A 25,311-nucleotide genomic window follows, 5' to 3' on the forward strand; every position below is an offset into this window, starting at 1 on the left:
TTGTCCCTATAGTGCTTGGTGTTTGCGGGTGCCCTGCGGTGGGCTGGCGCCCTGCTCGGGTTTTGTTCCTGCCTTGTGTTCTATGTTGGCTGGGATTACCTCCAGCAGACCCCCGTGACCCTGTAGTTAGGATATAGCGGGTTGGAAAATGACTGACTGACAGACAATGCATTGCATTTGTCATTCCAACAGATGGTGCATCAGAAACATTTGCAGTAATAAAATGCATTGCATTTGTCAGTCCAACAGATGGTGCACTGCCTATATGAATGCCAATACTAAATGGCAAAAAACAGAGACATATGCACTGGCATTTGTCATTTCAATAAATGGCACATCACAGACATTTGTAGTAATGCATTTTATTTCTACAAATGTTTGTGATGTGCCATCTGTTGGAATGACAAATGCAGTGCATTTTAGTACTACATCCACTATAAAATGCATTCCAATAGACGGTGCACTGCAAACGTTAACGTTGAGGTCTATGTCGATTGCTTCAATGAGTAGCACAGCTGCTATACAGTTTTTAGCTTAATGGATAAGGAAAAGATGGCGCGGAGTGGTGGCTTTGAGGCTAAGGATCTGTACTGGTATCCAGAAGGTTGCCGGTTCGAATCCCCATCAGTGCCAAAAGAGATCCTACTCTGCTGGGCCCTTGAGGAAGACCCTTAACCTGAAATTGCTCCAGGGGGCGCTGTACAATGGCTGACCCTGCGCTCTGACCCCAAGGGGTATGCGAAAACCAGCCATCACTTCAGACGAATTTGGGGTTGCCAATCAGCCTAAACTGCATGACTTAGAGACATAAAACTGGAACACCCCAGGAAAATCGGCATGGACACCAGGAGAACACGCATTCAAGAGTGTGCCAACCAGTGAGCTTTTTTTTTAATTTTATATGACACTCATGGAAGCCACCAGACATGTTTGTTAAGCCTGAAAGACTGAAATGATAAACAAGTGACGGAGACATCAGCCCTGACACATAAAAATAAGTAAGGCCAACCGGCACTGTGTCAGCGTCCGTGAAACTCATGCCAGGCACATTTGAGTATTAAGAGCCACAAATTGTGGTGTCACCTACTTGCAGTCCACGCCGTCTGACTGGACACTTTACAGTAGCAGAAAAAGCTATCAGGAGAGTCTGCCACGCAGAGTCTGGGTGGTACGCGGGGACTCGTCTGAAATGCTGCTACTTTTAAATTGAAGCCCCTGGGCCCAGAGCTCTGATCTGGCGTTGTTTGCAATCATTTGTGACTCCTTGTGCCCTGAGAGATGCCAAAAAAAAAAACAAAACAAAGGCAGTGACGAACAATCTGTGGGGACTGCCTTGTCATTTTTAGAAATGTCATGTTTTATGTCTTTATTGTTAATTGCCTTTCATCCCAGTTGCTCTTTGTTATCCATTTTTTCTCCTCACCTGGTTACTCCAGCGCAGGGGGGGCTCACAGCCTTCATTCAATGTAATATGAAGAGACACGTAAGATGTTTAAAGACTGAAGTGACAATACCAAGAATTTCACATTATTAATAAACATGCAGAAATGAGAGCTGGATGGCCTATGGATTGTGTCAGGTCTTGTAGGCCATCACGCCATCTACGTGCGCTTCTGCACTTCATATTTTTGCTGGTTTTCCCTAAAATGATTGCATTGTTCTAATTGATTTCATTTTGTACTTGATAGTATAATAATTACAGTGCATCCAGAAAGTATTCCCAGCGCTTCATCACTTTTTCCACATTTTGTTATGTCACAGCCTTATTCCAAAATGGATTAAATTCATTTTTTTCCCTCAGAATTCTACACACAACACCCCATAATGACAACGTGAAAAAAGTTTACTTGAGGTTTTTGCAAATTTATTAAAAATAAAAAAATTGAGAAATCACATGTCCATAAGTATTCACAGCCTTTGCCTTGAAGCTCCAAATTGAGCTCAGGTCCATCCTGTTTCCCCTGATCATCCTTGAGATGTTTCTGCAGCTTCATTGGAGTCCACCTGTGGTAAATTCAGTTGATTGGACCTGATTTGGAAAGGCACACACCTGTCTATAGAAGGTCCCACAGTTGACAGTTCATGTCAGAGCACAAACCAAGCATGAAGTCAAAGGAATTGTCTGTAGACCTCCGAGACAGGATTGTCTCAAGGCACAAATCTGGGGAAGGTTACAGAAAAATTTCTGCTGCTTTGAAGGTCCCAGTGACCACAGTGGCCTCCATCATCTGTAAGTGGAAGAAGTTCACAACCACCAGGACTCTTCCTAGAGCTGGCTGGCCATCTAAACTGAGCGATCAGGGGAGAAGGGCCTTAGTCAGGGAGGTGACCAAGAACCCAATGGTCATTCTGTCAGAGCTCCAGAGGTCCTCTGTGGAGAGAGGAGAACCTTCCAGAAGGACAACCATCTCTGCAGCAATCCACCAATCAGGCCTGTATGGTAGAGTGGCCAGATGGAAGCCACTCCTTAGTAAAAGGCACATGGCAGCCCTCCTGGAGTTTGCCAAAAGGCACCTGAAGGACTCTCAGACCATGAGAAAGAAACTCATGAACTCTTTGGTGTGAATGCCAGGTGTCACGTTTGGAGGAAACAGGTACCGCTCATCACCAGGCCAATACCATCCCTACAGTGAAGCATGGTGGTGGCAGCATCATGCTGTGGAGATGTTTTTCAGCGGCAGGGACTGGGAGACTAGTCAGGATAAAGGGAAAGATGACTGCAGCAATGTACAGAGACATCCTGGATGAAAACCTGCTCCAGAGCGCTCTTGACCTCAGACTGGGGCGACGGTTCATCTTTCAGCAGGACAACGACCCTAAGCACACAGCCAAGATATCAAAGGAGTGGCTTCAGGACAACTCTGTGAATGTCCTTGAGTGGCCCAGCCAGAGCCCAGACTTGAATCTGATTGAACATCTCTGGAGAGATCTTAAAATGGCTGTGCACCGACGCTTCCCATCCAACCTGATGGAGCTTGAGAGGTGCTGCAAAGAGGAATAGGCCAAACTGGCCAAGGATAGGTGTGCCAAGCTGGTGGCATCATATTCAAAAAGACTTGAGGCTGGAATTGCTGCCAAAGGTGCATCAACAAAGTATTGAGCAAAGGCTGTGAATACTTATGGACATGAGATTTCTCAGTTTTTTTATTTTTAATAAATTTGCAAAAACCTCAAGTAAACTTTTTTCACGTTGTCATTATGGAATGTTGTGTGTAGAATTCTGAGGAAAAAAATTAATTGAATCCATTTTGGAATAAGGCTGTAACATAACAAAATGTGGAAAAAGTGATGCGCTGTCAATACTTTCTGGATGCACTGTATATAAAAAATAAAATACTGGTGCACACTTTCACTTTCCTGTCCAAGATGATGTTTTCCATTTGAATGTGTTGTGTTATGTGGTGCCACTGGGTACAGGGCCCCCTAGTGGTGTTTGACTTTGGTGCCGCCCTGGTCTCGTAACTGTACTGTTAATGTAACTTCGTTTACCCAAAGTTACCACAATTCTGCAACTTCAGCAAGCTTAATGGGATTCTAGCAAAAGGCTTGATGAATTGTAATGATTCCACAGACAAAATATCTTCGTTTTCAAAAGCTTTAGTAAAAATTCAAAGTAAAACAGTTCACACAATAATAGAGAAAAAATGTTTACTTGTTTAAGTAAAGTTCTGTTTAAAACTTATAAATCTTTTCTTTAAGTTTGCAGATATAGTTGAACCATTTCTAAATGGTCCTGTGATGGAAGGATGGGGAGGGGGGGAGTAAGCTTTTCAAGGACACTGCCTCCCCCCAAAACACTAGATGGCAGCTCCCTAGACTGCTCTGGATTCCCAAAGGGCACTATGGGACATGTAGTGTAATACCACAGCCCTGCTGGGTACCATGGGTGCCACCAGGGGGCGCTGCAAAAGGACCGGAGGAGTTGTGTTTCATCCATATAGCCCGGAAGTACTCCCAAGTCACGAGGATGGAAGCTCCAATGTCAATACCTGATCTGTGTGCCTGCCCGATTTGCGTGTGCAGGCGTATTGAAAGCCTAGCATGCCGTAAAGTGTTCAGGCATGCGTTAAACAGATTGGGCAGTGCCATAAAGTGTGCGATGACACAGCAGGGACTCGTGTCGCAAAGTAAAAAAACGCAGAACGGGCAGGGTCGTAATAGTAAAGCACTGCGCAGGCATGTGCATGCGCGCGCGGCTCGGGGTGTCTTTGTGCGCATGCGCGCGCAAATTGGGCAGGCACCGCAGATCGCGTATCGACATTGGAGCTTCCATCCTCGTGACTTGGGACTACTTCCGGGCTATATGGATGAAACACAACTCCTTCAGTCCTTTTTCACTTAGTGACACTTAGTGACACTCAAATCCTCCATCTGACCCGGAAGTGCTGGCAAGTCACGTGGGAGGAAGAGCAAAAGCACTTCCGGGTCAAGGACTATTTAAAGGACTGTTGGGAACCCAGCAGACGAGCTGGGGTCAGGAGGTGTAGGACAGAGCTTGCTGGGAGGTGTGGAGGAGAGAGTTATAATTATTATTAAGAATCGTACTTATTTATTTGCCTGTTTACTGTGGCTGTGGTGCTTGGGGAGCACTATTAGGGAAGAGAAGAATTAAAAATACTTCTTCGTGCTTTTAACCTGTGTCCTGTGCGTCTGTCTCTTGGATTTAAAGGGGAAACAGTGACTCCTAGCGTCTTACAATGCTTATCCCATTGTCATGCTGTAAATGGGTCTTTCGGTTCCTGCTAGCACTGGGATTAACTCGATTAACACACTGCATCTTAGTTATAGCAAGAAAGTCCTACCTCATATTAACTTACAGGGGCTAAAAGACTATACCATTGTCTATGGAGATGATAAAAAATGATATTCTATTAGCTATTCTTCTATCAGAGTCAATCAAACACTACATGAATTTAACTTTCTAAGATGGGCTCTTACAGTTAGGATTTGGCTTCCTTTTTGCTAGTTTATTATGCCCCTTTTTAGCAATCTCAAGGCAGGGGTACTCAACTTTGGGTTCTGGAAGTCCGCCATCGGTGCAGGTTTTCATTCCAATCAGTGTCACAATTAGAAGCCGGGTCTGACAGAAAATGAAGACTTGGTATTTAAGTCTATGGCTTGTTAGGGCTTTCATTCCTCTAAGACAATTCTTTATCACATTGTAGATTTTTATCCATGTGTTTGGTGGTCCGGAACAGATATGGTCCTTCCCTTCTCTCTCATTTATTTCAAAACATGGCATTAACACAGGTAACTTCATGAGGCACGTGCCCAGGTTTAAATGGAAGCAAGGTAGCTGGAGAGCTGCTGGTCCCTTTGTCATTTGCATCTCATTATTAATTGATGGCTGGTTAAGATAAGGATGACTTGTGTTCCGTTCTGTGTATTGTATTTTTTGACACCCACTGCACGCCCAAACCTACCTGGAAAAGGGGTCTCTCTTTGAACTGCTTTTCCTGAAGGTTTCTTCCATTTTTTTTTCTTTGGGAGTTTTTCCTTGTCTTCTTAGAAAGTCAAAGCTGGGGGGGCTGTCTAAAGGCAGGGTCTGTTAAAGACCTTCTTGTGTTTCATTGAGCTATATAAAAATAAATTGCATTGTATAGTATTGAAAACAGGAAAGAACTGCAGTCCTAAAAGAGGTAAATTAAAGGCCCATTTCCACCTTAACACTTTTGTAGCTGATGAAACTGGGGAGTCCCAAAAGCAAAAGTTTCAAAAATTTCAAAAATTTAATTTTCTCTGGCTTCTATAAATGTTGCTAATAAAAGGAGAGCTAACTTAATTGATTTTTTTATATAAATTTCAGCAGGGAAGCCATCAGGGCCTGCTGCTTTCCCACTCTGAATTCAGTTTATAGCGTCTACTAATTCTGATAGTGTCAGAGGTTTATCCAAATCCTCTGCACTGAGAGTATCTAGCTGTGGTATCTATAATGAATCAAAAACACATTGGATTGTGTCTTGTCTTATTTAAATCGAGTAGAATATAAGGACTTATAGTAGTCTTTAAATGTGTGCATTATATTTTTATGGTCAATGATTTTATTTCCGTTTGTGCTGCTAACTGCTGATATTGCATTGTGAACTTGCTGCTTGTGGATTTATTGAGCTAAGATCTTATTAGCCTTCTCTCTGTGTTCATAGTAATGATGTCATGATTTAAAAATGAGTTGTTCTGTTTCTTTTGTTGTCAAGAGGTTGAGTTCTGATTGCAAAGCCTGCCTTTCCCTTAAAAGGGCTTCATTTGGAGACCTGGTGTGTTTGTGATCTACAGTAATCCCTCGCTATATCGCGCTTCGCCTTTCGCGGCTTCACTCCATCGCGGATTTTATATGTAAGCATATTTAAATATATATCGCAGATTTTTCGCTGCTTCGCGGGTTTCTGCGGACAATGGATCTTTTAATTTCTGGTACATGCTTCCTCAGTTGGTTTGCCCAGTTGATTTCATACAAGGGACGCTATTGGCAGATGGCTGAGAAGCTACCCAGCTTACTTTTCTCTTTCTTTTGCGCTGACTTTCTCTGATCCTGATGTAGGGTGATTGAGCAGGGGGGCTGTTCACACACCTAGACGATACGGACGTTCGTCTAAAAATGCTGAAAGATTATCTTCACGTTGTGATCTTTTGTGCAGCTGCTTCCTGAAATGACATGCTGCACGGAGCTTCACATACTTAAAAGCTCGAAGGGCACGTATTGATTTTTGATTGAAAAACAAACTCTGTCTCACTTTGTCTGCTCCTGACGGAGGGGGTGTGAGCTTCCGCCTTCAACAGCTTTATACCACGGTGCTTCACATACTTAAAAGAAAAACAGCCCTATTGATCTGTTTGCTTTTCTCTCTATCTCTGTGACAGTCACTGCTCCTGACGCGCACTCCTTTGAAGAGGAAGATATGTTTGCATTCTTTTAATTGTGAGACGGAACTGTCATCTCTGTCTTGTCATGGAGCACAGTTTAAACTTTTGAAAAAGAGACAAAAGTTTGTTTGCAGTGTTTGAATAACGTTCCTGTCTCTCTACAACCTCCTGTGTTTCTGTGCAAATCTGTGACCCAAGCATGACAATATAAAAATAACCATATAAACATATGGTTTCTACTTCGCGGATTTTCTTATTTCGCGGGTGGCTCTGGAACGCAACCCCCGCGATGGAGGAGGGATTACTGTATTCTGGTAATTTCACTGATTAACTCTGATGCCTTCTTGGTTTCTGATTTATTTTTGTGGGACAAATATGAAATATTCTGTCCTCTTAAAAATGATTTTCTCTGAGTATTCCTGCAGAGAACTCTGAGGATACGTTTGTCTCTAAAAAAAAATCAATTTTCTTGGATATAAATTCTGTACAGTTCTCGTCAGCTGATGACAGGGGGTTAAGACGCCAGCTATGAGATGAGTATCTGGGGCGTAAAGATGTGAGCTCCATGATCAGAGGAGCATGAGCAAAGATTACAGCCATATTTGCAAGATTTGATCGTGGGCAAAAAATTGTTATCTATAAAGAAATAATCAGTTCTTGAGTAACGATAATGTACTGGTGAGAAGAAGGAATGTGCTCATACGTTTAGATTTAGAAATCTCCAGGGTCTGATAAGTTATGAGCAGTTACAAACTTTCTGATTGTTTTTGCATTATTAGATGTTATTGCCTCTGTAGCTGAAGCTGAAGACCTATCCAGGGGGGTATTTTTCGTACGTGGATTACTCGTTTAGCCGGATGTAATTGTTGACGATTTGGCCTGATCTTGATCTGTCGGTTTTTCGAAACTCTTGCTGGAAGTGTTGTCATAGCAACACATCCTAATCCTCAAACCTGCTCGGAGTAGGTTTGTTCTACGTAAACAAGGATTAGTTTACACACGTAATCAGTGACGGTACGTGGAAGTCATCCAGTCGTTCTTGTTCTTGTTCTTGTCATCTTCGCCATTCATGAATGAGCGACCAATTGATATCGGTGCACAAATTATACGAAGAGAATTTTATATAGAGAGGGTTTTTCACGATCGGCAAGATCCTTTATTGCTCCCGGAGGAAATTCTTTGCGAAAGATACCGCTTTAGCCGAGGGGGAATATTGTACCTTAAAGATTTATTAGCACCTTATAGTCAAACTAGGTGAAGTCGGACTCTCACAACCACACAGACAGTAAGCATTGCTTTGAGGTTTTTTACAAGTGGCAATTTTTTTATATACTGTAGGTGATGCAGAAAATCTAACTAAAAGTGTAGTTTGCCAGGCAATTTGTAAAGTCTGTTTGGCTCTGAAATATTTCCTTCTGGTTTTCATAGTGTTTCCTGGACACCTGCGTGTGCAGACAATAAAAGAGGCGTTTCATGCCATTGCAGGTAGGTAATACACAGGCTAAAACACACACAGTTCCATGAAGAATCTCAATCAGCCTAACATTCTCATTACCAGGATTTCCAAATGTGATTGGGGCACATGGGACTGATCAGAGTGGAGTTTGATCAAACATTATTTGGAAAATGTACCTGTCCTCCTGATGAATAATCAGACACAGTGTCTTCATCAAATATTTGACCTTCGTCAAGATCTCGTTGGTCAGACACAGGTTCAAAGGATATGACATTCCCTGCAACTGACCCAACAAAAAAAAGAGGGCTATATGGAACATACCTATGGCACACATGGAGGACAAATATATGCAATGACCATCCTTTACCTGAAATGAAGTGACCACTGCATCCTGCCACTGGTTCTGAGGAGGAGTTTCCCCCTGGAATGCCCTCAGAAACAGGGCGATGGGCATTTTGCTGGAGAGCCAACTCTTCTGCAGGGGTTAGGTCTGGACCACGTGGACCTCCACCTGTTTTTTGATTGTCTGCCTTCTTATTAGCTTTAAAATTAATGTATTTTATATTATATATGATTCTTTATGTCAACAATTCTTTAAATAGTTATATACCAATATTTACCAGTTTGAAGTATATTCTTGTACTTCACTTTAACCTGTTCCCATGTTCTCCTTGTGCTCACGTTTGATCTGGAATTATGACATATTAAATAATAATTAATCTGACACATAGGGAATGAAACGCTGCATTCAGTAAGTACAATGCACACTACTTAGTGTTTAATTTGTCGGCCACTTTTTGCCAGCCGTCTTTTCTGGTCTGGGCTGCTTTTGCAGTGTTACCCCTTCTGCATATTAAATCTTGAAATTCTTCATGTCCTTCGAATAAAAGGTCTTGCGCCGCGTGTGTGAAAAAAAAATGGCCCGTTCTTTCGTCATTTTGTTACAGCCTATCAAAGACTGGCTGATCATGTTTTCTAGACTCAATATATATGGGCTTTTCACTCAGCGCAGGCGCGCGCATTCATCTCATATGATTAGATCCAGCTACACTAATCTACTACACGGCTATGTTTGAAAAACTGACTTATCTGGATGAGTGTCACCGGCATTAACTTATCCAAGATGAGGCACCTGATCTCGGATGATTTAAGCGACGTATGGAAAATACCCCCCAAGGTCTGGATTTAAAACACAACACATTGTTGTTATTGTTTACATCCCTCCTCGGACGGACGTGGAGATAGCGAGTGACATCATCCATACTGATGTTGCTAAATTACAAACGCAGCACCCTGAGGCGCTTGTGCTAATCGCTGGAGACTTCAACCATGTAACGCTGGACAAAACATGACCTGCCTTCTCCCAGTATGTGGACTGTAACACCCGGGGAAATAAGACTATTGATTTACTGTATGCAAATGTTAAAGACGCATACAGTGCCACCCCGCTGCCTGTGCTTGGGAAAGCAGATCATAACCTGGTTCTGCTTCAGCCTCACTACAAACCAAAAGTGAGAGTCCTACCTGTAACCACACGATCATTCAGGAAGTGGTCCCCTGAGGCAGAGCAGGCTCTGAGAGACTGGGATATCCTGCAGGGATCACATAGTGAGAACATTGAGGAGGTTGTTGACTGCACTACTGACTACATCAACTTCTGTATGGACATTGTAGTTCCAGTAAGAACAGTACACTGCTATGCTAACAACAAGCCATGGATTACAAGTGACATCACGGGCCTTTTGAACGACAAGAAAAGGGCTGTTAAAGGCAGTGATCAGCATGAGCTCAAGCGCATGCAGAAGGAACTCCAGGGTGGTGAAGGAGCAGTACAGGAGAAGGCTGGAGCAGAAGTTGCAGAATAACAGCATGAACGAAGTGTGGGATGGGATGAAGATCATCACAGGCTGCAGCTCGAAGTGGGGTGCCACCATCGAGAGAGATGTGGAGAGAGCAAACCAGATGAACAACTTTTTTAACAGGTTTGACCACCCTAACCCACTCTCACCTCAGAGTACTGCACCCTCCACCCATCCTTCTGCTGATACCAGCATAGGTGAGAGTACCCCCCCCACCCACAATTACAGCAGCCCAGGTAAGCAGAGAGCTGAGGAGACTTCGTGCCAGCAAAGCAGCGGGTCCAGATGGAGTATCGCCACGACTGCTGAAGGTCTGTCCGTTGGAGCTGGGGAGTCCTCTACAGCGCACCTTCAACTTGAGCCTGAATCAGGGGAGAGTCCTGAGGCTTTGGAAAACATCTTGCATCACCCCAGTCCCAAAGGTATCACATCCTAGTGAGCTGAAAGAGCGATAGGCCTGAAGTCAGACATCGCATGTGATTAAAACCATGGAGCGGCTGCTGCTTCACCACCTGAGGCCACAGGTCCGCCATGCCCTCGACCCTCTGTAGTTCGCATACCAGGAGAAGGTGGGAGCGGAGGATGCCATCATCTATATGCTACACCGATCCCTCTCCCACTTGGGCAGAGGCAGTGGTGCTGTAAGAATTATGTTTCTGGACTTCTCTAGCGCCTTCAACACCATCCAACCTCTGCTCCTTAGGGACAAGCTGACAGAGATGGGAGTAGATTCATACCTGGTGGCATGGATCGTGGACTATCTTACAGACAGACCTCAGTATGTGCGTCTTGGGAACTGCACGTCTGACATTGTGGTCAGCAACACAGGAGCGCCACAGGGGACTGTACTTTCTCCGGTCCTGTTCAGCCTATATACATCGGACTTCCAATACAACTCGGAGTCCTGCCACGTGCAAAAGTTCGCTGACAACACTGCTATCATGGGCTGCATCAGGAGTGGGCAAGAGGAGCAGTATAGGAACCTAATCAAGGGCTTTGTTAAATGGTGCGATTCAAACCACCTACACCTGAACACCAGCAAAACCAAGGAGCTGGTGGTGGATTTTAGGAGGCCCAGGCCCCTCACGGACCCCGTGATCATCAGAGGTGACTGTGTGCAGATGGTGCAGACCTATAAATACCTGGGAGTGCAGCTGGATGATAAACTGGACTGGACTGCCAATACTGATGCTCTGTGCAAGAGAGGACAGAGCCAACTATACTTCCTTAGAAGGCTGGTGTCCTTCAACATCTGCAGTAAGATGCTTCAGATGTTCTGTCAGACGGTTGTGGCGAGCGCCCTCTTCTACGCAGTGGTGTGCTGGGGAGGCAGCATAAAGAAGAGGGACGCCTCACACCTGGACAAACTGATGAGGAAGGCAGGGTCTATTGTAGGCACGGAGCTGGACAGTTTGACATCCATGGCAGAGCGACGGGTGCTGAGCAGAAACAGAAAATCATGGATTTGTGAACTAAAATCATCAGAACTAACAAAGACTTCTCTGTTAAATAAGACCGTAACCAGTTTAAGACACTGCCTGAGAGGACAACCAGCTGACTATGATGATTTATAAGGATGTTGTGGTCTATGGTGTCAAATGCTGCACTCAGATCTAGCAGAACAAGAACAGATATGTGGCTTGGCCATTCACCCGCAGGTTCGTTGACTGAGATGGGACCTCCACAGCTCTGCGTTTCAGTAGCAAGCCAATTGGATGACAGATTTTTGTCACCTACTTTACTTGTCTTGGCTCAGGTAAGACCCCCCTCCTCCCCCCCAATCCTAATCTTAACCACAGTGTAACCAGGCGTATCACTAACATATAATATAAGGGGATTGCTCCTCAATGGAGTGGAGCTCTGAAGTCTTTTGGATTGACTACTTTAACCCGTGCAGTTTCTCTACTATGATTTGTTCTAAACCTGACTGAAACTTACCAACTGCTGAAACACAATTATTAGAGCGATCATTGGGTTTCTGGTCACCTCCCTGACTGAGGCTCTTCTTGTTACTCAGATTGGATGGAAGGTCAATTCTAAGAAGGTTCTCCCCATCTAAGCCAAGGACTTCTGATCCTCTGTTTGAGTGACCATTGGGTTCTAGGTGACTTCCCTGACCAAGCCTGGATATTCAGTGGTCTAAATTGTTGAGGCCACTGTGCTCCTGGGAGACATCAAAGCTTTAGAAATGGTTTCATCCCCTGACCCTGATCTTTGCCTCACCACAGTTTGATCACAGAGGTCTACAGAGAGTTCCTTGGACTGCGTGGTTTTGGATATGCAGTGTGAATTGTGGGACCTCCTATACACAGATACACAGATACACACATGTGTCTCTCTGAATGGTGTCAGGTCAGTTCCATTGGCCGCAGGTGGACTCCAGTGGTGTTCTAGAAACATCTCGAGGAGAATTAAAGCAAACAGGATGGATCTGACCACAGTTTGACCGTGGAAGTCTACAGAGAGTCCCTTGGACATCACAGCTTGATGTTAGTCCTGACAGGCATTGTGATTTGTGGGTCCTTCTGTACACAGCTACACACGTGTGCCTTTCTAATCGATGTTCAGTCTGGCATCGGTGGGCTCCAATCAAGTTCTGGGCACATCTCAAGGAGAACTGAAGGAAACATCATGGACATCATGGTTGGACATGCAGTGTGTAATGTGGGTCCTTCTGAACACAGCTACAAACATGTGGGCTTTTATAAATGATGTCCAGTCAGTTCAGTCTGGCACCAGTGTACTCCATTCAAGTTCTGGACACGTCTCAAGGAGAACTGAAGAAAACAGGATGAATCTGACCACAGTTTGACCGTGGAGGTCTACAGAGAGTCCCATGTACATCATAGTTTGATTTTTATGCTGACATGTAGTGTGAATTGTGGGACCTTCTGCACACGGGTACACACATATGCCTTTCTAATTGATGTCCAATCACGTCAATTTGCCTCAGGTGGACTCCAGTCAAGTTCTAGAAACATCTCAAGGAGAACTGAAGCAAACAGGATGGACCTGATTTAACCACAGAAGTACCCAGATAGTTCCTTGGAAATGGTTGGACATGCAATGTGAGTTACACACGTGTGTCTCTCTGAATGTTGTCCAGTCAGTTCCGCTGGCCGCAGGTGGACTCCATTGAAGTTCTAGAAACATCTCAAAGAGAATTAAAGCAAACAGGATGTATCTGACCACAGTTTGACAATGGAGGTCTACAGAGAGTCCCTTGGACATCACAGCTTGGTGTTAGTGCTGGCAGGCAGTGTGAATTGTGGGGTTTTCTGTACACAGCTACACATGTGTGCCTTTCTAATCGATGTCCAGTCAGTTCAGTCTGGCACCGGTGGGCTCCAATCAAATTCTGGGCACATCTCAAGGAGAGCTGAAGCAAACATCATGGACATCATGGTTGGACATGCAGTGTGTAATGTGGGTCCTTCTGAACACAGCTACACACATGTGGGCTTTTATAAATGATGTCCAGTCTGGCACTGGTGGACTCCAGTCAAGTTTTGGACACATACTGAAGCAAACAGGATGGACCTGACCACAGTTTGACTGTGGAGGTCTACAGAGAGTTCCTTGGGCTTGAAGTGACATGCAGTGTGAATTGTGGGTCCGTTGGTGCACAGCTACACACGTGTGCCTTTCTAAATGATGTCCTGTCAGTTCACTCTGGCACCAGTGTACTCCATTCAAGTTCTGGACACATCTCAAGGAGAACTGAAGAAAACAGGATGGATCTGACCACAGTCAGTTCTGGACACATACTGCAGCAAACGGGATGGACCTGACCACAGTTTGACCGTGGAGGTCTACAGAGAGTCCCACAGACATCATAGTTTGTTTTTTGTGCTGACATGCAGCGTGAATCATGGGACCTTCTGCACACTGGTACACATGTGCCTTTCTAATTGATGTCCAGTCACGTCAATTTGCCTCAGGTGGACTCCAGTCAAGTTCTAGAAACATCTCAAGGAGAACTGAAGCAAACAGTATGGACCTGATTTAACCATGGAAGTACCCGAAGAGTCCTTTGGATATCGTGGTTGGACGTGCAGTGTGAATTGTGGGACCCTCCTATACACAAATACACACATGTGCTTCTCTGAATGACGTCCAGTCAGTTGGCCACAGGTGGACTCCAATGGAGTTCTGGAAACATCTCAAGGAGAATTAAAGCAAACAGGATGAACCTGATTTAACCATGGAAGTACCTGGAGAGTCCCTTGGACATCGTGGTTGGACATGCAGTGTGAATTGTGGGACCTCCTATACACAAATACACACGTGTGATTCTCTGAATGACGTCCGGTCAGTTGGCCACAGGTGGACTCCAATGGAGTTCTGGAAACATCTCAAGGAGAATTAAAGCAAACAGGATGAACCTGATTTAACCATGGAAGTACCTGGAGAGTCCCTTGGACATCGTGGTTGGACATGCAGTGTGAATTGTGGGACCTCCTATACACAAATACACACGTGTGCTTCTCTGAATGACGTCCAGTCAGTTGGCCACAGGTGGACTCCAATGGAGTTCTGGAAACATCTCAAGGAGAAATAAAGCAAGCAGGAGGCACCTGAAAACAATTTGAAGGAATGAGAGATTTCAGTTTTTGATTGGGAATCAATTTGCAAAACCTTTTTTGTTCTCTCTTTGTCATTATGGGCTGTTGAGCACAGAGTGATGGACAAAAATGGCCCATTTAGCCCTTTAAAAAGAAATGTACAGACACAAAGTGGGCAGAAGGCGAAGGGCCCCGAAGACTTTCTGAATCCACTGGATGCATTAATTACAAAAATGAAGGCTTTGTGATTTTGATTTAAGAACAGAATATGAAAAAGAGGAGACGTTATTAATAGCCGTGGTCCCAAGACATCGTGGAATAATAATGAGAGGGGAAGAAAAGATCCCGAGTCCCCAGCTACCTGCATAAAAATAGCAAGCGTCATCAGATGTGAGAGAAGACGTCGCTCTGTCTGAGCCACCAGCACCACCGGCCAGGTATGTACTGAGGCAGAAAACAAGGGGGCCGAGCTCTCGATCACTTGGGGGGGGGGGGGCACTGAAGGCTCAAAATGAGGACTTTGTGGACCTCTGTGAGGATGAATGTGCACCAAATATTAGGCAGGTTATCTTTTCGAGCAAATTGAAGGTGGGCTTCCATACAACAACATGAACACAACACAAAAGGACAAGCTGAGCCACCAGGGGTCTGATCGAATCCATTGTTCCAAAGCCACCACCGCGTGTCTCGGGCCATGGTTCTATTCAATAAAGGCGAGCTTCAAAAGGGCGACCTCAACTGGGCGCAGCGAATAAAGGCAAACGCAACAAAATTATTACAGAAAATGTATTAGATAAAGGCAATGACTGAACGTATAAAAAGGCGAAAGCAGGAATATTAAAACATTCGCTCAGTTTTTGTGCGCACCCTTATTGAAGGACACCTCGGGCCACCGCTTCTCCTGAACGCCGGGCTGATCTCCTCTGATTTACACACGTGACCTAATCCTGTGGACCCCTCAGCGCGGCGCCTCCGTCTCTCTCTCTCTCTCTGGACAGACAAAAGGGGGGCTTCTCAAATGTCGGCGCGCCGATCGGATTACACCGTCATCTGTTATGACACCTGATGAAGAAGGAGAGGCGACGAGCCCCCCGCTATTCAGTCGCTAAATCACATGCCGTTTAAACGACAGCCGCAGACCCTCAGGGCAAAGGCACCTAGTAATTAGGGATTGCCGGGCGATTTTATGAACATAAAAGACATAAAAGACACAAGGACAATGGCAGCTGGAGAGTCGGAGGGCAATTCAAGAAGGGGATTTTGAAAGACAAGCCATCCCATAATAAACAAAGTCAACAAGAAAAAGAAGTAGGAAGCATGTGCTCAAAATGGAAGGCGTCGCAGTAAGGGAAAGTAATTGAAAAAAGCTTCATCATGAAAGGCACTAATATCAAAACTGAAAAATAATCACGCATGTTGTAAAGTTTATCAACAACTCATCTTGGTGAAAGGCGCCACATAACGGGGGCAATGCAGCAGACGGGGACGCCATAAAGGGAAAAATCAAAAAGAACCGAGTCGGGTGTCTTCAGCCTGTAAAGCACCACGACGTCAGAGCAAAAAACAACGGGGGCCTTCGTAAGACGCGTCAAGGAAAGTCGCCGTCGTGAATGGCAAGAAATAGAAATAGAAACAAGAAAGGGAGCCTCTTAAAAGTGTGAGAAAAGCGCAGTTAATGTGGACAGTTCTAAAGCGCATCAAGAGGCGTCTGGGAAAGGCGCTATATAAAAATAATATTAATAATAAAGCCAGCGGAGAGTTTCAGAGCACTTCAAGAAACTCGTGACTTGTGAAAGGCAAAATGTAAGAAAGAGAAAAACGAGATAAAGAAATCCGCTCTTTAAAAGCACATCTCGACAACTCCATCCATCCATCCATTTTCCAACCCGCTGAATCCCAACACAGGGTCACGGGGGTCTGCTGGAGCCAATCCCAGCCAACACAGGGCACAAGGCAGGAATCAATCCCGGGCAGGGTGCCAACTCTCGACATCTCTTTATTGTCAAATGGAATATACTAAAAACAAAAAAGAATAATGTCAAATCTGTAAAGCGCATCAGGAAACATCAGGCACCAAAATAAATATAAAACCGTGAATAGAGTGCAGCAAGAACACTTCTCAATGTGAAAAGTCACGTATAAAAAAAAAAATAAAGTTAATATGTAGAGCCGACTGGGCATTTAAAAGCACAAATAATGTGAAAGGCACTATATAAAAAGTGAAAATAAGGACACTTTATAATAAAAACGAAGTATTGTGGAAGGCATTACATAAAAACTAAAACTAAGGTAAGTTTATAATAAAGCTTTATCATGAAAGGTAATACATAAAAACTGAAAATAAGGTAAATTAATAATAAAACTATTTATTGTGAAAGGCATTAGATAAAAAAACTAAAAATAAGGTAAATTTGTTGATAAACTCTTTATTTTTAAAGGTAGCAAATAAAAACTGAAAATAAGGTAAGTTTATAATAACACTAATTACTGTAAAAGGCACTGGATAAAAAGTGAAAATAAAGTAAATTAATAGTAAAACTATTTATTGTGAAAGGCATTATATATAAACTAAAACTAAGGTAAGTTTATAATAAACTATTTATTGTGAAAGGCACTAGATAAAAAACTAAAAATAAGGTACATTTATTGTTAAACTCTTTATTTTTAAAGGTGCTAAATAAAAACTAAAAATGATTAGAGCTATTTCATTGCTTTTAAAGCAGATTAGAAAACTATTGGGAAAGGCACCATTCATGTTAATTAACTATTAAAACGCACTATTAGTTAAAATATAAGCATAATTGAACAAAATATAATTATTAAAATAAAATATAAAAATGTACTATTCCAATGCACTATTAACTAAAATATAACATCCATTCATCCATCCATCTATTATCCAACCCGCTACATCCTAACTACAGGGTCATGGGGGTCTGCTGGAGCCAATCCCAACCGACATAGGCGCAAGGCAGGAGACAAACCCCAGGCAGGGCGCCAGCCCACCGCAGTAAAATATAACAATAAATTATAATTATTAAAATACAATAAAATAAAACAAAATAATTATTACAATGCACAGTTATTTATTATGAAATGCACTATTTAAAAAACATTGTATACTATAGGGCCAGAAAATTAAGAAATTCAGAATTTTTAAAGTATATTGAGAAAGTCTTCCTTGTAAAATGTACCAATGACAGATAATGAAAACAAGAAGCTATTGGGTATTGTAAAACAGGTTTAAAAAATGATTATGATGAAAAATGTTTAAAATGTAAAATAAATCAGTTTTGAAAAGTTCTCAGGTACTTTTAAAGCACAACAAGATGTTGTTTACTTCAGAAGAAATAATAATAATAATAATAATAATAATAATTCTAAGTTAAAGAATGATAAAGGATGTGTCACCCTAGTGAGTTTTTAAGAATTTCTGCAACATTTGAAAGTCTAAATTCCGGACTTTCTCCATAATAACAACATGACATTTCCCAAGGCCTGCCGTTCACATTTTAGTTTCCTTCTAAGTCTATCTATCTATCTATCTATCTATCTATCTATCTATCTATCTATCTATCTATCTATCTATCTATCTATCTATCTATCTATCTATCTATCTATCTATCTATCTATTATATAGTGCCTTTCACTCTATCTATCTATCTATCTATCTATCTATCTATCTATCTATCTATCTATCTATCTATCTATCTATCTATCTATCTATCTATCTATCTATCTATCTATCTATCTATCTCTGATATAGTGCCTTTCTTTCTAGCTCTTGCCCTACCCGTCTATTATTAAATGGTATCTCTCATATCCACAGTGTCTTGTGAAAGTATTTACCCCCCCCCCCCTCTTCTTCTGACACATTGCCACTTGGAATTCATATAGATTTTTTGGGGGGGGGGGGGGGGTTATCACCATTTGATTGCCAATTTGAAGGTGCAAAACATTTCTTATAGGGATTCAAACAATAATTAAGACCGAAAATAGAAATCCTGAGTGTGCGTAGATATTTAACCCCCCCCCCCCCCAAGTCAGTGCTATGTGGAGCCCACTTGTGCTGCAGGTCTCTTGTTGATTGTCTCTATTAGATTAGCACACCTTGTCACTGGGATTGTCACCCATTCTTCAAGGCCAAATTGCTCCAACTCCTTCATATTTGATGTCCGGCCATCTTCATGTCACGCCACACATTCTCTGTTGAATTGAGGTCTGGACTTTGATGAGACCATTCAAAGACATTTCCATGTCTCCCAGTGTGGCTTTAGCAGTACGTTGAGGGTCACTCATTGTCCTGCTGGACGGCGAGCCTTCATGCCAGTCTAAAAATCATTGGCAGACTCAAACAGGTCTTCCCCAAGAATGTCTTTGTATTTAGTGCCATCCATCCTCCCTTCAGTCCTGACCAGTTTTCCTGTCCCCACAGCCTGATGCTGTCACCACCACACTTCAGAATGGGAATGGTGTCCTCGGGGTGATGGGAAGTGTTGGGTTTGCCCCACACATGGAGTTTCCTACGGTGACCAAAAAGTTCAATTTTAGTCCCATCTGACCAGAGAACCTTCTTCTACGTGTGTGGTGAGTCTGCCACATGCTGTTGGGTGAACCCCAAATGGGTTTACTTGAAGTAATAGCTTTTTTTCTGGCCACTCTCCCATAAAGCCCCCACTGTTTGGAGTGTATGGCTTAAAGTGGTCCTATGGACAGATAGATACTCCTGGGGCTTGAAGTATTTTGTATTTTGCATAGGTTTGGTTGGTGGAATATTTACATATTTTGCATATTTGCTTCTTCCTAAAACACCCGCCGCCAGTTCCTCCAGTCTGTGCACAATAAGCCACTGCCAGGGTTTCAAGGAGGGAGCAAAAGAAATTGAACAATCGCCTTGAGGTTGAGAGACAAAATAAAAAGTGAAAACTGCTGTTATCAGTTTAGGTGCACAAAGTAACAGAAGATTAACGAGTAATTTGGGATGAGCGCGGTGACAGAAGAGACTGACAGACACACCACTGCGGATACTTGGCCCCACGTGTTGGAGACTTGCCGTTTCCATTTTATTATAATGGATTTAACACTAGAATCCCTGAAGCCTACGAAAAGACTCGTAATACTGGCCCAGCTTCAATTCATTCGCACCTCCTCATCTGCGTCTTTTGTATTGCAAATGTGTGAAAAAGCTGGATGACAGGAAATGCGAGGTAAGAAATACTGAACACATAACTAAAAGAGAAACTTTTTGCATGTTATAATAATAATGGCACAAAGTGTATAATGTGTGAAGACTGAAGCCCAAATATCAAATAAACGCTTTTCACAAAAGGGATAACAAAACAAAAAGAAAAAGAATTCATTCCATTCGCATGTTGCTGTCAATGAGTCTTCACACATCGTACGTTTCACGTCAGCATTTTGCCAATTATTAGTAGAACGTGAAAATAAGTTTCTGTTTCAGTTACGTGTTCAGCATTTCTTGCCTCGCATTTCCTGTCATCCTACAATTTACCCAGATCGTTGTAGACACGGGACACACGTGAAGTGCATGTCTTCCAAATATGATTTACCTTTTTCAATTCCAGACTCCTCACACCCAGATAAACAGACTTGAGCCTGGAGAATTTTGCAACTGACTTGACACTGGGATGGGATAGCAGGCTGCCTGCTGCCAGTGGTGATCGACACATTTGCAAAACAAAAGACGCTGATGTGGAGGTGCGAGGGAATCTGGGGTGGCCTGGCATTACAGTTTTCTCCGTAGGTGTCAGGGATTCTAGTGTTAGTTTCATTTTATTCCCCTTATACTTTGGTATGTCGGAGTCCTTACATGGCAAGACAAGGTTACATGGCGGATTACTCTCAGAGCCTGCGCCGGGTCATGAAGAGCTGGCATCTCTCCTGGTGGTATCAGACAAGACGTGAGAGTGACGCCAGGCTTATGATCTCCACTTTTCATAAATGAAAGCATTCAGTTATATTCAGCATTCCATCTGCATGGTGCTGTCAATGAGTCTTCACACATCGTACGTTTCACGTCAGCATTTTGCCAACTATTAGTAGAACGTGAAAGTAAGTTCTGCGGTGGGTTGGCACCCTGCCTATGATTGGTTCCTGCCTTGTGCCCTGTGTTGGCTGGGATTGGCTCCAGCTGACCCCTGTGACCCTGTGTTTGGATTCAGCGGGTTGGAAAATGGATGGATGGATGAATATAAGTTTCTGTTTCAGTTACGTGTTCAACATTTCTTGCCTCGCATTTCCTGTCATCCTACAATTTACCCAGATCGTTGTAGACACGGGACACATGTGAAGTGCATGTCTTCCAAATATGATTTACCTTTTTCAATTCCAGACACCTCACACCCAGATAAACAGACTTGAGCCCGGAGAATTTTGCATCTGGCTTGACGCTGGGGTGGGATAGCAGGCTGCCTGCTGCCAGTGCTGATTGACACATTTGCAAAACAAAAGACGCTGATGAGGAGGTGCGAGGGAATCTGGGGTGGCCTGGCATTACGGCTTTCTCCATAGGCGTCAGGGATTCTAGTGTTAGTTTCATTTTATTCCCCTTATACTTTGGTATGTCAGTTCATCTTTGCCTTATAGGAGTCCTTACATAGCAAGACAAGGTAACAAAGGCAGATTACTTTCAGAGCCTGCGCCGGGTCGTGAAGAGCTGGAATCTCTCCTGGCGGTATTAGACAAGACGTGAGAGTGACGCCAGGGTTATGATCTCCACCTTTTATAAATGAAAGCATTCAGTTATATTCAGCATTCCATTTGCATGTTGCTGTCAATGAGTCTTCACACATCGTACGTTTCACATCAGTATTTTGCCAACTATTAGTAGAACATGAAAATAAGTTTCTGTTTCAGTTATGTGTTCAACATTTCTTGCCTTGCATTTCCTGTCATCCTACAATTTACCCCAGATCGTTGTAGACACGGGACACACGTGAAGTGCATGTCTTCCAAATATGATTTACCTTTTTCAATTCCAAACTCCTCACCCTCAGATAAATAGACTTGAGTCTGGAGAATTTTGCAACTGACTTGACGCTGGGATGGGATAGCAGGCTGCCTGCTGCCAGTGCTGATCGACACATTTACAAAATACAAAACAAAACACGCTGATGAGGAGGTGCTGGGGAATCTGGGGTGGCCTGGCATTACGGTTTTCTCCGTAGGCGTCAGGGATTCTAGTGTTAGTTTCATTTTATTCCCCTTATACTTTGGTATGTCGGAGTCCTTACATGGCAAGACAAGGTAACATGGCGGATTACTCTCAGAGCCTGTGCTGGGTCATGAAGAACTGGCATCTCTCTTGGCGGTATCAGACAAGACGTGAGAGTGACGCCAGGGTTATGACCTCCACTTTTTATAAATGTTTAGCATGTGTGATGTTCCTATCAGTCTACGCGTGGATTATAAGGCTTTGAGACACCAGGAATTCGATTCTGAAGTTTGATTATGCTTAGAATCAATTCTGAAGAGGTTCATTATTTAATCACATTCAGTGCCATTTTGTTTTCCGTTTGGTTTCTGTTTCTGCTGTCTCCATGGAGATCTTTCCCAGAATTCCCCTGCTTGCACTCATTTATGATGTCAGCACAAAGATCGCCCCGGGTGTTTTTAGGGTATCTGAGCTTGACCGAGAGACTTTGTTTTGTTGCATTGAAAGATCTTTATTTTTCGAATCCTTAGAGAGCTGAATTTTCTGATTGCCGAAAAACTTCTTTTTTTGATCTTTGGTCCGTTTTTTTTGACTCTCAATTCTCCTCATTTCTATTTCCTTTTTGTTTTGGTCTCCTGTGAGTCAATATAGCCAGGAGATGAGCAAACAGTCTGAAAAAAGGAGCAAAACTGGGAGATCAGTAAGATCTAAACCAAAACGTGAGGCGAAAATTCAAGGTCGAAAAATAAGAGAAAATGTCTGGAATTACCAGAGGTTAGGAACACACGCTGATACAGCACATTGCCGCACCCACCACATGATGAACCAACTCAGGATCCCAGATTGGGACCCCAGTGTAGCCATGCAATGGGTCTCACCTCAGTACTACACAAGTTCAGATGGAATGGAGCCAGTAGGAGGTTTTTAATGGTGGCCGGAGTAACAATTCTACCACTGACCCCCAGGTTGGAGGGCCTCCATGCTGGGCTGGATGCAGATTAACGTCATACCCAGGATGGAGCAATTGCAGGTTAAGGGCCTTACTCAAGAGTCACTTTTGGCGTTTATAAGATTCGAACCAGCAACCTTTCCGATTACCAGTGCAGATCCCTACCTCCGAGCCACCACTCCACCTTACGAGGAATTACCAGGAATCACAAAAATAGAAAAGTTAATGAAAAGCCATAAGAGATTTAGGTTGTGAATTCCACAGCTCAGAGATGGGAATGTTGTGAGTCGAGATCTTTTATCCGGTCATCCTTCGAGAACAACCGTTCCGTTAGCCCTAACAATGGGAAACCAAACTGGTGAAGATCGTGAATTACAAAATTAAAAAATTTAGGAATCAAAATGGAAAGGAATGGAGAAATTTGGACACTAGACTTAGAATTTAGTGACCCCCAAAAGAGCCCAAAATGAGCGTAAAAATACCCACATTGATACAGGAACTCCTAACAAATTAGGATAAAGTAACAAACTTCTGAAACTATCAAACAGAATTAAGGAACCAACCCTGGCTAGGAGATCCCTAATCAACCTAACCTGCACATTTGCGGTTGTTTGAGGGAAGATTAAATTATCTGGAAAAGAATATCACGGACACGGTGAGGAAGACGCAGATACAAATCTCAAAGTGTCGGGGTTGGGATTGCAACCTAGGACTTCGAAGAGGAGCTGAAAGACAGAATGACTGAGCACTGGGTCCACCATCCTAAGGGCATTGTTCTTTTGGGCTTCACATTCCATGAATTCTGACACTGTAGGATGGCTTCTCACCTCTTTCTTTCCCTTTTACTCCTTTCACAGTTAACCCCATCAGACTTCAGACAATGCAAGTGAGCAATGGGACATCACAGCAAATTACCGAATTCATTCTGGTGGGAGTTCCCGGTCTACAAGACAGCCAGAACCTGCTATGTATCGTCTTCCTGCTGGCTTACTTCATCGTGATGACTGGGAATCTTCTCATCCTCTCCCTGGTGATTCTGGACCAGCGGCTTCACACCCCGATGTACTTCTTCCTCTGTCACTTAGCTGTCTTGGACATAATGCTCTCCACCATAATACTCCCGAAAATGTTTGCAGTATTCCTTCTCGATGATAAAAGTATTTCAGTTGCCGGATGTTTCACCCAGATGTATTTGGTTCTGGCGATCGGAGGAACGGAGAACGTCATTCTGATCGTCATGGCCTATGACCGTTATGTCGCCATTATGAAGCCCCTTCACTACCATGTTATCATCAATGGCAAGCTCTGCGTCCTATTGGCTATTGTGGCCTGGATACTGGGACACATGGTGCCTGTCCCGGCCTTAATACAGGCCATTCCACTGATATTTTGCGGCCCAAACAAAATCGACTACTGCTATTGCGACTATCCTACGGTCGTATCGTTGGCGTGTGATGACGTCACAGCTGTCATCGAGAATGCTTTTGTCGCTGCCATGTGCATAACCAACATTCCTTTCTTGTTGATAATCTGTTCCTACGTGAGGATAATAAAGACCATCGCCGGCATGAAGAAGGACGACCGCAAGAAAGCTCTGTCAACCTGCGTCTCCCACCTGCTCATCGTGCTCATTTACTACTTTTCTGCCGACCTGCTGTACATAACAGCTCTCACCCACAGCTCCACCCAAGATACGCGCGTCATCATCGGAGTCTTTGCGTACATTTTGGCGCCCATATTGAACCCCATCATCTACAGCCTGAGAAACAAACAGATAAAGCAGGCCGCTGAGAAATATCTCACTTTCCTCTTTCGGCCTCAAAATGCCGAACCGTTAGTTACAAATGGCGAAGTGTCGAAAATAGCGTAACAACAATCGAGAAATATTTTGGAAATAAACCGGGAAGTATGAGCTAGGGATGTCAATTTTTATTAAATTCTGTAATCGATAGTTGACCCATCTTGACTGCCACAACAAAGGTCGGTAAATATGTTCCTGATGGCAGCGTAAAATGGCTTTGTTATTGAGCAAAACTCACCGTAAAACTTAATTTTCTCCATAACAAATGTTTTGGAGTTACCTCAAAGTTATTGCATGGAATAGAAATTTGTTTGTGCACACCGCATGCGCGATAACTCGAGCACAATTCATTGCAATCGAAAATCGCAGTTTCCGTTTGAACTTCGTTGGGGTCAGGCGTGAATCACTGACAGATGTTCAGATGGCTGTGGCTCTACTTGTGTAAATAATTTTTCTGAAAAATAAAAGGTATGGAGTAGGAGGATATGAGACTGGGAAGAAGCCATTACTCGGACGGGAGGCCAGCACGAAGATATCGAAAAACAAATAAATAACTTTTCAGATGAATAGAAGGCCAAGCGATAGCCGGGAGTTTGGGGAGCAGTTCAATCCCCCAATACGATAGGTGGCGGCGGTGGTTCTCCCA

General features: G+C 43.4%; 2 protein-coding genes across 2 annotated transcripts in view; both read left to right on the forward strand.

Moving 5' to 3' along the window:
• dnajc28 (DnaJ (Hsp40) homolog, subfamily C, member 28) overlaps positions 1–25,311 on the forward strand; it is a 1,235,492-nt gene that overhangs the window by 674,493 nt on the left and 535,688 nt on the right. The gene's annotated exons all lie outside the window — the stretch shown is intronic.
• On the forward strand, positions 23,725–24,734 carry LOC114642959 (olfactory receptor 6N1-like). Its single transcript, XM_028791691.2, has one exon. The coding sequence runs from the start codon at positions 23,745–23,747 to the stop codon at positions 24,732–24,734; it is 990 nt and encodes a 329-aa protein (XP_028647524.2). The 5' UTR covers positions 23,725–23,744.

Source organism: Erpetoichthys calabaricus, chromosome 4 (genome assembly GCF_900747795.2).
Source record: "Erpetoichthys calabaricus chromosome 4, fErpCal1.3, whole genome shotgun sequence".
Lineage (NCBI taxonomy): Eukaryota > Metazoa > Chordata > Cladistia > Polypteriformes > Polypteridae > Erpetoichthys > Erpetoichthys calabaricus.